At 40.7% G+C, this 14,277-nt stretch overlaps 2 protein-coding genes across 2 annotated transcripts; both read left to right on the forward strand.

The window, feature by feature from the left end:
* Nucleotides 1-239: 239 nt before the first annotated feature.
* Nucleotides 240-3,108, forward strand: LOC129817564 (NADH dehydrogenase [ubiquinone] 1 alpha subcomplex assembly factor 4-like). Its single transcript, XM_055872945.1, has 3 exons — nucleotides 240-421; nucleotides 809-900; nucleotides 1,010-3,108. The coding sequence occupies exons 1-3, from the start codon at nucleotides 280-282 to the stop codon at nucleotides 1,310-1,312; spliced, it is 537 nt and encodes a 178-aa protein (XP_055728920.1). The 5' UTR covers nucleotides 240-279; the 3' UTR covers nucleotides 1,313-3,108.
* Nucleotides 3,109-3,862: 754 nt separating this feature from the next.
* Nucleotides 3,863-13,553, forward strand: LOC129817566 (probable G-protein coupled receptor 63). The gene is made up of 2 exons (XM_055872946.1): nucleotides 3,863-4,409; nucleotides 11,658-13,553. The coding sequence occupies exon 2, from the start codon at nucleotides 11,784-11,786 to the stop codon at nucleotides 13,041-13,043; it is 1,260 nt and encodes a 419-aa protein (XP_055728921.1). The 5' UTR covers nucleotides 3,863-4,409; nucleotides 11,658-11,783; the 3' UTR covers nucleotides 13,044-13,553.
* The last annotated feature ends 724 nt before the right edge of the window (nucleotides 13,554-14,277 follow it).

Below are 14,277 nucleotides of genomic sequence, written 5' to 3' on the forward strand. Positions count from 1 at the left end.
GCCTTTTCCAGAGGCATCATACGGTTTCCACCCTCTCTGCCTGCCTGCCTGCCTACACTGTAGGCTACTGTACTGAATAAGGATCCAAGGATCTGCTACCACCTGCTGGTAAGTGTGTCCCCAGCGAAATAATGAATGTGGAACCCAGACTGGTGGAACCAGATGCTTGATGTTCTCCGGGCCACACGGGCTCGCTGTGGAATTTTCAGCTACCATGATAGAACTTTCTCGCTCTCCGTTAAAATTGTTGGACGAACTTCACCGTTCCCAGAGTTGATTATGTCAAACATGGGGGCACGCGTTGCACGTTTTTTTAGGAATTTTAACTTAGAAAACCGGGTACATCGTGAGATCGGGAAGGCAAAACCTGAAGCGGCACCTCGACATCAGACCCACATTGATCCTGTTCAGAGTACACAGGGTGAGTACATACATAGGACTTTATGTCATTGCATTGAAGTATTGTTGACTAGCTACAGACAGTACTTAGCTAACTCAAATCGGAGGGTCATCAAAGTCAGGTACGCCTGCCAGGCTAGCAAGTAACGTTAGGTAGCTAGTAAAGCTTACTCTGTACTGGGTGGTGTTTCGTACAGCTTAGTTAACTAATTTGAAACCAAGGTTTAAGTGTGGATGAATGTGTGGTGACTATCAGTTTTCCAATTTTGTAGCAAGCACAAAGATAGCTAGCTATTTAACGTTACCTAGTTACCAGCAAAGATTCCTAGTGTGGCAGTGGGCAAATTACCCATTCAACACTAGGGTTCACCCTCTACCTCCATGCTCGAGCTGATTCTGTTTCCTTCAGTTACTGAGATCTCTGATGCCATCCACAAGAGAAACGACCCTCTACTGGGGTTCCTGAAGTCGGTTTATGTGGAATCAAAGGATCCTACAGAGGTGAGCCTAAATAATGACTATTCAATTTAAATTTCAGTGATGGATTATTTGATAGCTAGGCCTTTATCTATGTGCTTGATTATAACCCTACTCTGTTTGATCCTAATAGGCTCCAAAGGAGGTGACTGAGGAGAAAGAGGAGCGCAGGCCTCTAATTTTCAGCCTACCTGGGGACCCCTATGGTATTGTTGAGATCATTGATGTCCCTAAAGGCAAACTGTCTATTATTGAGGCCCTCCAAGCTCTCAACAATCATAAGAATGCTCCCCAAACATGGACATTGCACAAGGTCGCCCTGGAGTACTCTCTTGACTTGAAAGATACTAAAGCACTTCTGGAGCATTTCATCCCCTTCGAGGTTAAGATCATACCACCAAAGACAGAGGATGCAAAGAAGATCAAAGATATCTAGGACGAAGATGCATTATTCCTGGTGTTTAAACACAACAGCCAAGTGTATTAATTATTTATGTTTGTTGTCCTCGTCCAAATGAAACTGCAATATTTGGAGTTCTACATACTGTAATGAAATGAGGGAGAAGCATGATTTGAATGCATGTTGACGTTTATTGTCATGAATCTTGTCCTGGAGGCAAGATGTGATTTCCGCTAGATGTCAAAATTGGCTATATATTAATTAAGACAATTGGATATTTGGTTAGAGTTATAGGCAGTAGGGTTAGCAGTTGTGGTTAAAGGGATACTTGGGGATTTTGGCAATGTGGATACCATTTTATGCCTCAAGTTCATCTGCCTCTGCAGAAGTAAATAAAGGGCCACTGCCAAAATCCCGAAGTATCTTTTTTAAGGTTAGGTTTAAATCAGATTTTCTGGCTGTGCCAGCTAGTGACCACTCTGCAGAGCTGCCTCCAGGGCAAGATTCATGACAATAAATGATAACCTGCAATTTGAACCCAGTACCCTAGGGTCCAGAGCTAGACATGTTACCACTGCTCCAAAAATATGGCGTCCTTGTGGAGGTGGTAATCAGTGTTATAAACACCAAGGTTGTAATAATAAAACAATCATATAATTTGTGACATCTTTCAATCTCAATACACATTTACTAATCACATTAAAGATGAAATCTGCAGAAGGGGGAAATGACACCACTGGCCACCCCACCATCATTGTTATCGTTTTTGCCAAACTGCGGAGCATCAGCATAGTAAAAAAATAAATCTACATATTGTGCTCCTCTATCGCGTGTGCAATGATGTCTGAGGGGAGAAAACGGTGTTTGTTGTTTGCAGTAACTTCTTTGTTGTAATATCGCAAATGGACGTGGCTGTTTCCCCATTAAGGATTCCTGCTTTAACCATTTAGGCCTATATTATATAGTTATGACTGATAGCTATGATATTTGGCCTGCAAATTAATTAATGATTATTGACAAAGTACTTTTATTTAAGGGCTTCATCCCTGTATGTTGAGTCATAAGGCTACATGTTCACATACAACTGACCCCGTGGTAAATGGATCCCAGTTACAACACTGGTTCTAGATGCTAGTAAGTTGTCACTTAGCAGTTGTGCATCTCTCTGCAAGTATCAAGCTACTCTTCTCTTTAATTTGACATTTATATAAACAAATGTTCTGTATGTTTGTCAATCCTGTTACAAGAGTGGAAATCATTTAATATATTTGACTTGTTTTTGTCTTCCATGTGTGCCCCCAATGTGTCATGATATGTAAACCTCCAGTGTGTATCAAGTGAGGACTGCAGTTTGCAATGACCAGTGAATGTATCTCTGTGTTCGGCGTGGGGATATCCTGGCAAGAACTTCTATAGTTTATATATAAATGCATTGCTGGGCCATTTCATGAAAGAGTGAATAATCAGGATGCCATTATTTACTTGTCACTAATGTTGATGAAGATGTGAATTAAAGGGATGTTTGAGAGACATTTAATACATTTGAAATGTAATTAATGTGTAAATAAATGGATTTATTGTGGAAGGGGGTGCCCATGTAATAAAAAAAGTATTGTAGTGTTCGTACTTTGACATGGCTAACAGTGTCATGTTCTGTGGCCTACTCCACATTGTGATTAAGTTATAAACTCTTATTTATTCATGAGATATGAGTAGTGGGTTCTTTGTTGATTCAGTAGCAATTTTGAGGTTACTTTGGTTTGATGGTCTCAGTTTTCACAGCTTGCATCAAATGCAAATTTTTTGCAAAATAAAGGAAATTGTTTTTAAAAGTTGTTTTAATGTAGGCCTTTTTTATGGCAAGGAAATTCCAGAATGTTCCTCAGCAGTTATCAGTCTTCCTGTTCCAATGTGTGTTCCCATTTTACAACCGGATGTAACTAGAAGGGATGTATGCGATCTATTACGTGCAATGTATTTATGATATAAGTCTTTCCAAAGCTTGAATGTGTGAATGACATGCTTGGATTGAGTTATTCACACTTAACAGCTTCTTGGATACTGCTGAGTTCTCTCATCGCTCCTCTCACCATTACTAAGTGTAGTTTCTGAGATGATGGCAGAGAATAGAGCACTGCTAATACGGAAGCACTGACCTTGCTATTATCCATTTAGCGCTGACTTAAAAAAATATAGTGTAACTTGCACAGATTTTCCCAAATTAGGGGTCGAGACACCATGTGGGGTCGCCTGATTTGAAAATGGGGTAGTGAGATGTGTAATAAGCAGTTGTAAACAGCTGTAAGTAGCTATTATTAGTGGAACATCTAATGACCAAACATACACTGAATGGAATCTTGTAACATTTTGTTTTTCTGAGAGTGTTTGATGATGATTGTATACAATGTAACAATACAACGTCTATCGCACGTGCCCTGTAGGCCTAGTCATGCAACCAAATATTTACGCCTCTTTATGGCCATTATCCATTTCAATTGGAGCTCGAGATAATGGGTGTGCCTTAACGGAGGACCGTACCCAATCCTGTCCATACTACTGGATGATGGGACTGTCAGTTGACCGGGATACCGACAGAGATTTTAGTGACGCAATATTAGAGCCTACGGTGGACCCTGACAGTGGAAATCAAAATGATCGTTCTCAGGATAACAGAAAGATTAGGGTAGAGCTATAGCAAAGAATATCAAATGACAGACAATCAACTTGTTTAAAGCCCGTTTTGAGTCATGATTTTGTCTTGTAGGCCATTAGGCCAATCCAGCAGTTTTTTTTTTGTTGCTGCGAAATCAATTCCCTGCTAAACAAAGCTATAACGATACGCGGAGGAGCTATATTTTACTTCACTGCTTTTGTTGAATTGTGTAGGTGGCATTCGCCGTTTCTCGCTCTGTAAACAATATTATTTGATTAGACTTGTTAATTAGCGTGCAATGAGAGATGAATACACCTCGAATATGTAGTTGTGACGTCTGACTTCGAGGAATTACAAAAAGCATCTGGACAGCGAGATGGATCAACAGAAAGACTATATGAAACAAGCAGCGTGAAAGGGTCTGTCTTAACTGAAACCCAATAACGATATTGGTCAACCTGAGACTTTGGAAGGAAAAAGGTAATTTAACTTTTCTAGACCGAGGATAATATAATCGAAATAAATACTTACTGAAAAGTGATTTCAGTTAATACAATGCAAACATTTAAAAACAATTATGTTTTATTAAATCAATATTAGGCTATCATCAAACAAGCATAATAATAATAACACTGTTATCAAAAATATCCAAATAGGCTTATAATTTGAATTTGTATGGGTTTGTTTCAGTGTCTGTATATCGCAGAATGTATAGGCTATGAAATTATATAGCCTCACAATCAATAATATCCTGTGATGAGATACTCTTTAAATAGGCCGGCACATAATGGCTGACTGTAGGCTATAATTGCAGAAAATGCATCAAAAGGAACGTTTATACATTTTGATCACTGTAGTCATGTCGTTTAATCACTAATTTCTACACCTCTTACCATGTTAAAGTGGACTACTATTATTTGTAACTTTACAACTGTACGAATTACTCGGCTTTATTATGTTTTATTTCCCCATTTGATAACTGAACAACATTATCCAGCTCAGTAACAAATGTGTAATTCAAATTCCTATTTAGACTCCAAAAGACACCACACACGCAATTTCCATTAAATGTATGGTAACCCTTTCAATTTAGCAGCACAACTTTTGCGTCTCTTAGAATCAACTAAGGCTTTAAGGACCATATGATACACCAACATGATCATTTGCAGTGGTTAATGAAAAGCTCAACATCGTTTTGAAAGAGATCCAAAGCATTCAGATAGGTAGGCCTAGTGGCTGGCAGCAGGTCCCTGTTGCTAGGTTCCACAACTACTCAACATGCAGTGTTATCATTCACTTGCAAGGTACCAGGCAGTTCCTTCTTACCAGTTACTATGGTTTCTGTGGATATGTACAGTACCAGTCAAAGGTTTGGACACACCATTCCAGGATTTTTCTTTATTTTTACTATTTTCTACATTGTAGAATAATAATGAAGACACCAAAACTATGAAATAACACATATGGATTCATGTAGTAACCAAAAAAGTGTTAAACAAATCAGGATATATTTTATATTTGAGATTCTTCAAAGTAGCCACCCTTTGTCGCAATGACAGCTTTGCACACTCTTGGCATTCTCTCAACCAGCTTCATGAGGTAGTCACCTGGAATGCATTTCAATTAACAGGTGTGCCTTGTTAAAAGTTAATTTGTAGAATGTCTTTCCTTAATGCATTTAAGACAATAAGTTGTGTTGTGACAAGGTAGGGGTGGTATACAAAAGATAGCCCTATTTGGTAAAAGACCAAGTCCAAAATATGGCAAGAACCGCTCAAATAAGCAGAGAGAAATAACAGTAATAACAGAGGAGACTGCGTGAATCAGGCCTTCATGGTCGAATTGCTGCAAAGAAACCACTACTAAAGGACACCAATAAGAAGAAGAGACTTGCTTTGGCCAAGAAACACGAGCAATGGACATTAGACCAGGGGAATTATGTCCTTTGGTCTGATGAGTCCAAATGTGACATTTTTGGTTCCAACCACCGTATCTTTGTGAGACGCAGAGTAGGTGAACGGATGGTCTCCGTGTAAAGCATGGAGGAGGAGGTGTGATGGTGCTTCGCTGGTGACAAGGTATACTTAACCAGCATGGCTACCACAGCATTCTGCAGCAATACGCCATCTGATCTGGTTTGCGCTTATTGGGACTATCATTCGTTTTTCAACAGGACAATGACCCAAAATACACCTCCAGACTGCGTAAGCACTATTTGACCAAGAAGGAGAGTGATGGAGTGCTGCATCAGATGACCTGGCCTCCACAATCACCTGACCTCAACCCAATTGAGATGGTTTGAGATGAGTTGGACTGCAGAGTGAAGGAAAAGCAGCTAACAAGTGCTCAGCATATGTGGGAACTTCAAGACTGTTGGAAAGTATTCCTCATGAAGCTGGCTGAGAAAATGCCACAAGTGTGCAAAGCTGTCATCAAGGCAAAGAGTGACTACTTTGAAGAATCTAAAATCTATTTTGATTTGTATAACACTTTTTTGGTTACATAATTCCATATGTTTTATTTCATAGTTTTGACATTTGCATCAGCTGCATCCTAAAACAGTCTTATTCTACAATGTAGAAAATATTAAAAATAAAGAAAAACCCTTGAATGAATAGGTGTGTCCAAACTTTTGACTGATACAGTACATGTACTCTAATCTCTTTCTAGCTCTACCATCACATGCTTTAAATGACTGTATTCTGCTGAATATCTGAAAATGGAAGAATACTGGCCTAACCACCAATTCATGTTTATTCTATTTGAAAGTGGTAAGATAAAAGGTTGCTTTTATGGGTCAGCCGTGTGTGCATAGCTGCCAAATGGCTTTTGGGTCATTCTGTATGAAAAGGGGACAGATACTGTAGGCCATGATTTTCCCTGACATTTACTCAAATAAGTGTTTTTTGGATTACTGAAAACCTTTGTAATGACGGAATGGCCCATATCCTCCATTTCCCTCGCTATTTGTATAATTTGTATCAGGAATTATGTAGAAACAACATTGTTTCCACGTCACTTCAAGGAAATAACATGGAATAGATGTTGAATTGATGTCTGTGCCCAGTGGGAATTAGAATACAAGTATGCTACACAGTGCAGAATTGGTGCGACTGTATCTATCAACAATGCCTGCAATAGTATCCTCATGAGAGGAGAGCAGAGCATTATGATCAATCAGTGTCAGTGATAGGAGGCAGACCTGGATTTCAGTCTGAGGTTTGTTTGCACACATCCTTTCGGTCTTAAACAGAATATAGCCATGCGTATTCTAACCCTGTTGTCAAGGTAAGAGGAGGAGCACACAACCCAACAGTCATTGTATTATCGCCTAATAATACATTTGTTCCTGTTCTATTCTGGCTAGCCAGTTTATTTCATCAATTAACCATTTTACTCTCTCCCTTGGTGTGGTGAGGTGACTGACAATTCTATTGATGCATAATGGTAAATAGATAGAATTTGCCTCAAGGTTTCAGTCTAGCAACAGCCATCACACAATCATGTCCTCCGTGCAGTGTACAAATTAATGTTAATGTAGAAAAAAAGCAGGCCAATTTACATTTTACTGCAAGATATTTAATAGGCCTTGAATCCGCTTGATCACTTTGAATGTATCACTTTGTGTGTTCAACCCACATGGAATGACTAAAAATAGAAATGAGAGAGAGCACATTTGAAAGTGCTGCAGGAATGTTAGAAAATCACACTTAGAGAAATAGTAATGGCGCCTTGTTGTAGGCACTAACAGAGGCTTATGCCTCGATCACACCTACAGCGTTATTGCGCAAAATGGTACACAGCATCATCTGGATGTGTGCAACAAAAGTTCAACATTCACATTCTGCTACCATTTCTGCCAAGCCGTCTACGCATACAGTTTGATGCATGCGTTCAATAAATCCAACGTATACACCACACAGAACGCACTGCAACTGCCTCTGTAATGCAATGCTGCAAGGCAAACACAAAGTTCCATTGGAAATGAATGTACTTTTGGTGTACCATAATGCAATGACACTGTTGGTGTGATCGAGGTGTTACTCCGCCATGGCTCGTTGACAATTAATGTGTTTTTTTTTAGGGTTTTTGGATAAACGCCTAAAATATGGTCTGTGGTAAACACATGCTTAGTAGATCTTATGTTTTCTTCTATGAGATCATATTCATCAGCTAATTACACTTTTTATGAATTTTAAACCATATATATAATCAAAACCACACTGCTAACCTTAGTACCTAACCCTAACCTTAAATGAAGACCAAAAAGCATATTTTTGTTTTCATACATTTTTACAATATGGCCAATTTAGACTTTGCAGCTGGCCAAACCGTGCAGTTCTGCCTCCAGGACAAGACTCATGACAATAAACGTCAACCTGAAATATCTCATACATTCTTGTTTTTAAACACATAAAGATATCCAGAATCTGTGTTAACCTCAGACCTTATTTTCGGCGTTTATCCCAAAACCCCATTCTTTCACAAATAACTCCCCTCATATGAATGGCTGAATGAACCAGAGGTTTCATTTACATTTTTTAGTACTACAAGCTGGCGAGCTCTATGGATGGAACTGCTTATAGTTTGGCAGTTACAACATTTTCTGTTTGAGGTTTGCCGTGGAGCCATTCTAAATGATACCAGTCTGTCTAAAATAACAGTATCCAATGTTTATATAAGCGATAAGCCTTTTTTATTGCAGTCTTGAGTTGTCCCCATAAAAACATTGGTCAGTGACATGGTTTGAGAAATCGCTCCCTGGCACGGTTTAATTAATGCATGCAATTGCTATAACATTTTGGAGATGGAGAACAGTGGTAAATTAGTTTTTGGCCTGCTTATAATAGTGTAGTAACCGGGCTTACATCTAAATAGCTAAACTCCAAGGACTGAAGTCCTTTTAGCCCTTACAATACAAGTTCTGGATATAAACCATATGCCAGACAAAGTACCAACAAATAGTCTTAGCCTTATCTAAATAAAGTATGGGAGAGTGGGGTAAGTTGAACCAAATAGGTATGATGTGCCACCCATGTTTCTAGGAAAGTATACCAAATATTTAGGAAGAGGTCATAATTTCATGGAGTCTGAAGGAATAAACCACATGGAAAAAGTGGTAAGCAAGTTAGGTCCAAAAAACATATTTTAACCAAGTCAAATGAATTTATTGTGTTAGAGGTTTCATGATGCTTTTATATAAACCAAAGTAGATCATTTAAATATTGTTCTATACATAATTCGGAGTCTCTATAGGCTTAAATATGAGATCCTAAACCTAGATCCTAAAGTGCAACCTTGTAGCTGTGTGGGCTAATATAGTCAAAATGTTTGCCTTGGGGTAAGTTGAGCCAATGGGGTAAGTTGAGGTTTGGCAAGTTGACCAAATGTAAGTGTTTTCTTCCCAGGTGTAATGCAAGTCATTAATCGCAGGAATACGAGGTCAAATCAAATTTTATTTGTCACATGCGCCGAATACAACAGGTGTATGTAGACCTTATAGTGAAATGCTTACTTACAAGCCCTTAACCAACAATGCAGTTTTAAGAAAATACCTAAAAAAAGGTAGGGGAATAATACAAAATTATTAAAGAGCAGCAGTTAAATAACAATAGAAGCCTTAGACCTAAAGTTTAGAAGCCTCTTGGACCTAGACCTGGCGCTCCGGAACCACTTGCCGTGCGGTAGCAGAGAGAACAGTCTATGACTAGGGTGGCTGGAGTCTTTGACAATTTTCAGGACCTTCCTCTGACACCGCCTGGGGTAGAGGTCCTGGATGGCAGGAAGCTTGGCCCCGGTGATGTAATGGGCCGTACGCACTACCCTCTGCAGGATGCTCTTGATGGTGCAGCTGTAAAACCTTTTGAGGATCTGAGGACCCATGCCAAATCTTTTCAGTCTCCTGAGCGGGAATAGGTTTTGTTGTGCCCTCTTCACGACTGTCTTGGTGTGCTTGGACCATGCTAGTTTGTTGGTGATGTGGACGCCAAGGAACTTGAATCTCTCAACCTGATCCACTACAGTCCCGTCGATGAGAATGGGGGCGTGCTTGGTCCTCCTTTTCCTGTAGTCCAGAATCATCTACTTTGTCATGATCACTTTGAGGGAGAGGTTGTTGTCCTTGCACCACATGGTCAGGTCTCTGACCTTCTCCCTATAGGCTGTCGCATTGTTGTTGGTGATCAGAAAGGCCAGCATCCCGGAGTTGCCTCTTCACTGTTGACGTTGAGGCAGGTACTATTTAATGAAGCTGCCAGTTGAGGACACGTGAGGCATCTGTTTCTCTAGACACTAATGTACTTGTCCTCTTGCTCAGTTGTGCACCGGGGCCTCCCACTCCTCTTTCTATTCTGGTTAGAGCCCGTTTGCTCTGTTCTGTGAAGGGAGTAGTACACAGCGTTGTACGAGATCTTCAGATTCTTGGCAATTTCTCGCATGGAATAGCCTTCATTTTTCAGAACAAGAATAGACCGACGAGTTTCAGAAGAAAGTTATTTGCTGATGCTCCAGATACTCAACGAGTCTAAAGAAGGCCAGTTTTATTGCTTCTTTAATCAAGACAACAGTTTTCAGCTGTGCTAACATAATTGCAAAAGGGTTTTCTAATGATCAATTAGCCTTTTAAAATTATAAACTTGGATTAGCTAACACAACGTGCCATTGGAACACAGGAGTGATGGTTGCTGATAATGAACCTCTATACACCTATGTAGATATTCCATAAAAATACAAAAAATCTGCCGTTTCCAGCTACAATAGTCATTTACAACATTAACAATGTCTACACTGTATTTCTGATCAATTTGATGTATTTTAAATTTGCTCTTCTTTACAAAACAAGAACATTTCTCAGTGACCCCAAGCTTTTGAACGGTAGTGTATGTAGATATTTTTCTTTGTATATTCTGTATATATTCTTTGTTAGAAAGAATAATATATTTCCCTTGACGGAGTGATTCTGAATATAAAACACTCAATTTACCCCACTCTCCCCCATGTAGGCTAGGCATTTTAACATCTATAAAACACACTTCTTCTGGGAAAATAAATTACCTGTGGCATTAAGGGGAAACATAAATACACAAAAAATATCTCATTAAATCTTTAAAGTCATTCTGTACACCAGTTCCACCAGCTGATTGGCAGAGTTGAAGTGGAGTTATCTCCAAATGGAAACCTAAAAATGAGAAACAACAACTGTTATGTTAGTGTTGGGAAGGCCATGTTGTTTGTAGGGAAGTGCAGTATTTACTGAGGATGGAGAGGAGTGTGGCAAGTGCAGGGAAGATCCTTGCCAGTCCCATATGAAGTTGGTAGCTTTTGGCGGTTTTATTGTCTTCTCTGTGCGCTGTGTGCAGTGTCAGGGTAGGATTTTGCTGACTGACTTTTCCCCACAAGGGCCTTCCCTCCCGTCCAACACTGAATGGATTAGAGGCTTTAGGTGTCTCATTCACTGTAACACTGAGGGGATTTGGAGGGAAAGGATGTTATCTCAATCTCTGTTGATCTCCTTTCAAAGTGCCTAATCATGGAGACAGTGAATTACGTGCAGATCAATGTGTATATGAAGTAATTTAATTTTATACATAATATTGTCTTTTGAGGATTGCAACATTTTAAAACAAAGAATACCCATTTTAAAATGTATTATTATTATGGAAAAACAGACAAAGCTATTTAGACATTTATGTTTCTGTGTTGCCTCCATTTCCCTCTCTGTCTCCCCAGGATCTCTCCTCCATGCTAAGATGCTGGCTTCTTCAGGACTAAGAAATGCATACGAGGTATCATGTTTGGCGAGAGAAGAGCTCCAGTAACAATGCCTAAACCCAAGCCTGCACCCCTTGGGGAAGAATGGTTTACTCCACTGTCGTTCCCCCTGTGGAGGCAGGGGAGTTCAACAATGCCAGCCTCTGCTGCCTCGTCATGAGGCTGCTGAACCTCTCTGACCACCTCCTCCAGGGCCAACCTGACATGGAAGACATGTCCATGCAAAACAGCTCCAATGGCATCTCCTGGTCACCTCTGGACCTGGGCACAGTCACGCCAACATCTGAGGCCCAGGATAGTGTGCAGGGCGTCAGCCTGCCCCTCCAGGTGTTCTTCTGCATGGCCATGGTCTCCATCCTGCTGGTGGCCTTCCTGGGGAACGTGGTGGTGGTTCTGATGGTCTACCAGCGTGCTGCCATGCGATCTGCCATCAACATCCTATTGGCCAGCCTGGCCTTCGCAGACATGATGCTGGCTGTCCTCAACATGCCCTTTGCCCTGGTTACTGTGGTGACCACACGCTGGATTTTCGGGGATGTTTTCTGCCGAGTGTCGGCAATGTTCTTCTGGCTCTTTGTCATAGAGGGCATGGCTATCCTGCTTATAATAAGCATAGATCGGTTCCTGATCATAGTCCAGAAACAGGACAGGTTGAGTCCCCACAGAGCCAAAGTGTTCATAGTCATCACTTGGACTCTCTCCCTCTGTTTCTCTTTCCCACTAGCCACAGGTCACCCTTCTCTCCAGATCCCCTCTAGAGCTCCACAGTGTGTGTTTGGCTACACCAGCGAGCCGGGGTATCATGCCTACGTGTTGCTCCTCATGATGGCCTCCTTCTTCATCCCCTTCATGGTCATGTTGTACACTTTCATGGGGATCCTGAACACCATCCGACACAACGCTGTGCGCATCCACAGCCACCCGGACAGCATCTGCCTTAGTCAGGCCAGCAAGCTGGGCCTCATGAGCCTGCAGAGGCCCTTCCAGATGAACATAGACATGAGCTTCAAGACACGTGCCTTCACCACCATACTCATCCTCTTCTCGGTGTTCACCATGTGCTGGGCGCCCTTCACCGCCTACAGCCTGGTTTCCACCTTCAGCAGCCCCTTCTACCACAAGGCCAACTTCTTTGAAGTCAGCACCTGGCTCCTTTGGTTGTGCTACCTCAAGTCGGCCCTCAACCCTCTCATTTACTACTGGCGGATCAAGAAGTTCCGCGATACATGCCTTGACCTGATGCCCAAGTACTTCAAGTTTCTCCCTCAGCTGCCCGGCCACACGAAGCGGCGTATTCGACCCAGCGCTGTGTACGTGTGTGGGGAGCATCGCTCTGTGGTCTGACTTGGAGGACACGGACTTCACTGCCATGTAGGTTTTGTTCGACCATTTATCCAATTTGCTCTCACCAGTCAAATACATGAGGAGTTGGGATTGCTGTTTCGACAAGGACAGTATATTTTAGCTGTGTTGAACTTGTTTACAAAGCATGTAAATTAACTGCTTCTGTGGTTTTGATTATGGTGAAAGGCAGCCAGGCTATTCCATTTTTTTCATTGATATTTCTGTTTGTTTTGTGCCTATTAATTAGTCTATGCCAGTCAGAATGCTGCTACATCTGCTGAAAATGTGCTATTTCAGTGTACTGCACTTAGGCCTCTCTTGAATGTAATAAAACATTTACATTTCTTACCATGTTTATACAGTCTTTGGCATTTACTTCTGGTTTGGTTTACTTCTTTATATCTCATGTTAGATTTTAGACTTATACTGTACTTCTGCAATTATACTATGGTTTACACACGTCATAAAAAAAGGCAAAGAAAATAAAAAAGTTCCTTAGCAACCCACTAATTTTTGTATTACATTTTTTTGTTGTTGCTGCAGTCTATTTGTTTAGATTGACTCAACATGGCCTTGAATCGTATTTGTGTTTAATGTACCATGCACTCTAGAGACGCATTACACCAGGGTTTGCCAACTGGTGGCCTGCAGGCAGTTTTATTTGGCCCCCCAAATCTTCTTAAATTCTTTAAACATTTCATTGTTGTGCAAAAAAAGACTAAGAACCTCAGAAAATCAGCTCCAAGAGATTTTAATTTTGGATATCTGTTCGTAAGTATTCCCACGCATGGCGTGATTGAATACTAATGTGTGCAAGGTTAGAAATTATGTTTTAGTCAAATATTATATGTGCGTGTGGTCAATTTGCAGTCTACAAATGATTTGTAATTATTTTCCGGCTCCCTGATCATCCGCTCAAGAAAATAATTGGCCCACGGCACATCTCTGCATCACCCAGTGGTGTCTCTTTCCTGTCAGCCCCTCCACCGAGTGGCTACACACGTGAAACGTTTCCACAGTGCATTTACGCATGATCTCACCATACACTTATTTCCATAAATCCGCCTTCGTCTTGGCTATTGATATTAGCTACACACTTCAATGTTGCATTGGTCACACCGCTTATAAAACAATGTTGAATATGGTAATGGTATATTACCAGTCAGTCATGTCTGATGCCTGGACTATTTGAAGGTGTTTATGCACAAGGTTCTGTTTGATCTGCTAACAGGTT

Source organism: Salvelinus fontinalis, chromosome 20, assembly GCF_029448725.1.
Source record: "Salvelinus fontinalis isolate EN_2023a chromosome 20, ASM2944872v1, whole genome shotgun sequence".
In the NCBI taxonomy this organism is placed as follows: Eukaryota; Metazoa; Chordata; class Actinopteri; order Salmoniformes; family Salmonidae; genus Salvelinus; species Salvelinus fontinalis.

What these genes read in the sequence shown, in the direction of transcription:
- LOC129817564 (XM_055872945.1), top strand. Translation starts at nt 280, where the DNA reads ATGTCAAACATGGGGGCACGCGTTGCACGTTTTTTTAGGAATTTTAAC. An exon ending in TCCTGTTCAGAGTACACAGG is followed by an intron (nt 422 to 808) that starts GTGAGTACATAC and finishes TGTTTCCTTCAG; the next exon opens with TTACTGAGATCTCTGATGCC. An exon ending in AATCAAAGGATCCTACAGAG is followed by an intron (nt 901 to 1,009) that starts GTGAGCCTAAAT and finishes TGATCCTAATAG; the next exon opens with GCTCCAAAGGAGGTGACTGA.
- LOC129817566 (XM_055872946.1), top strand. Translation starts at nt 11,784, where the DNA reads ATGGTTTACTCCACTGTCGTTCCCCCTGTGGAGGCAGGGGAGTTCAAC.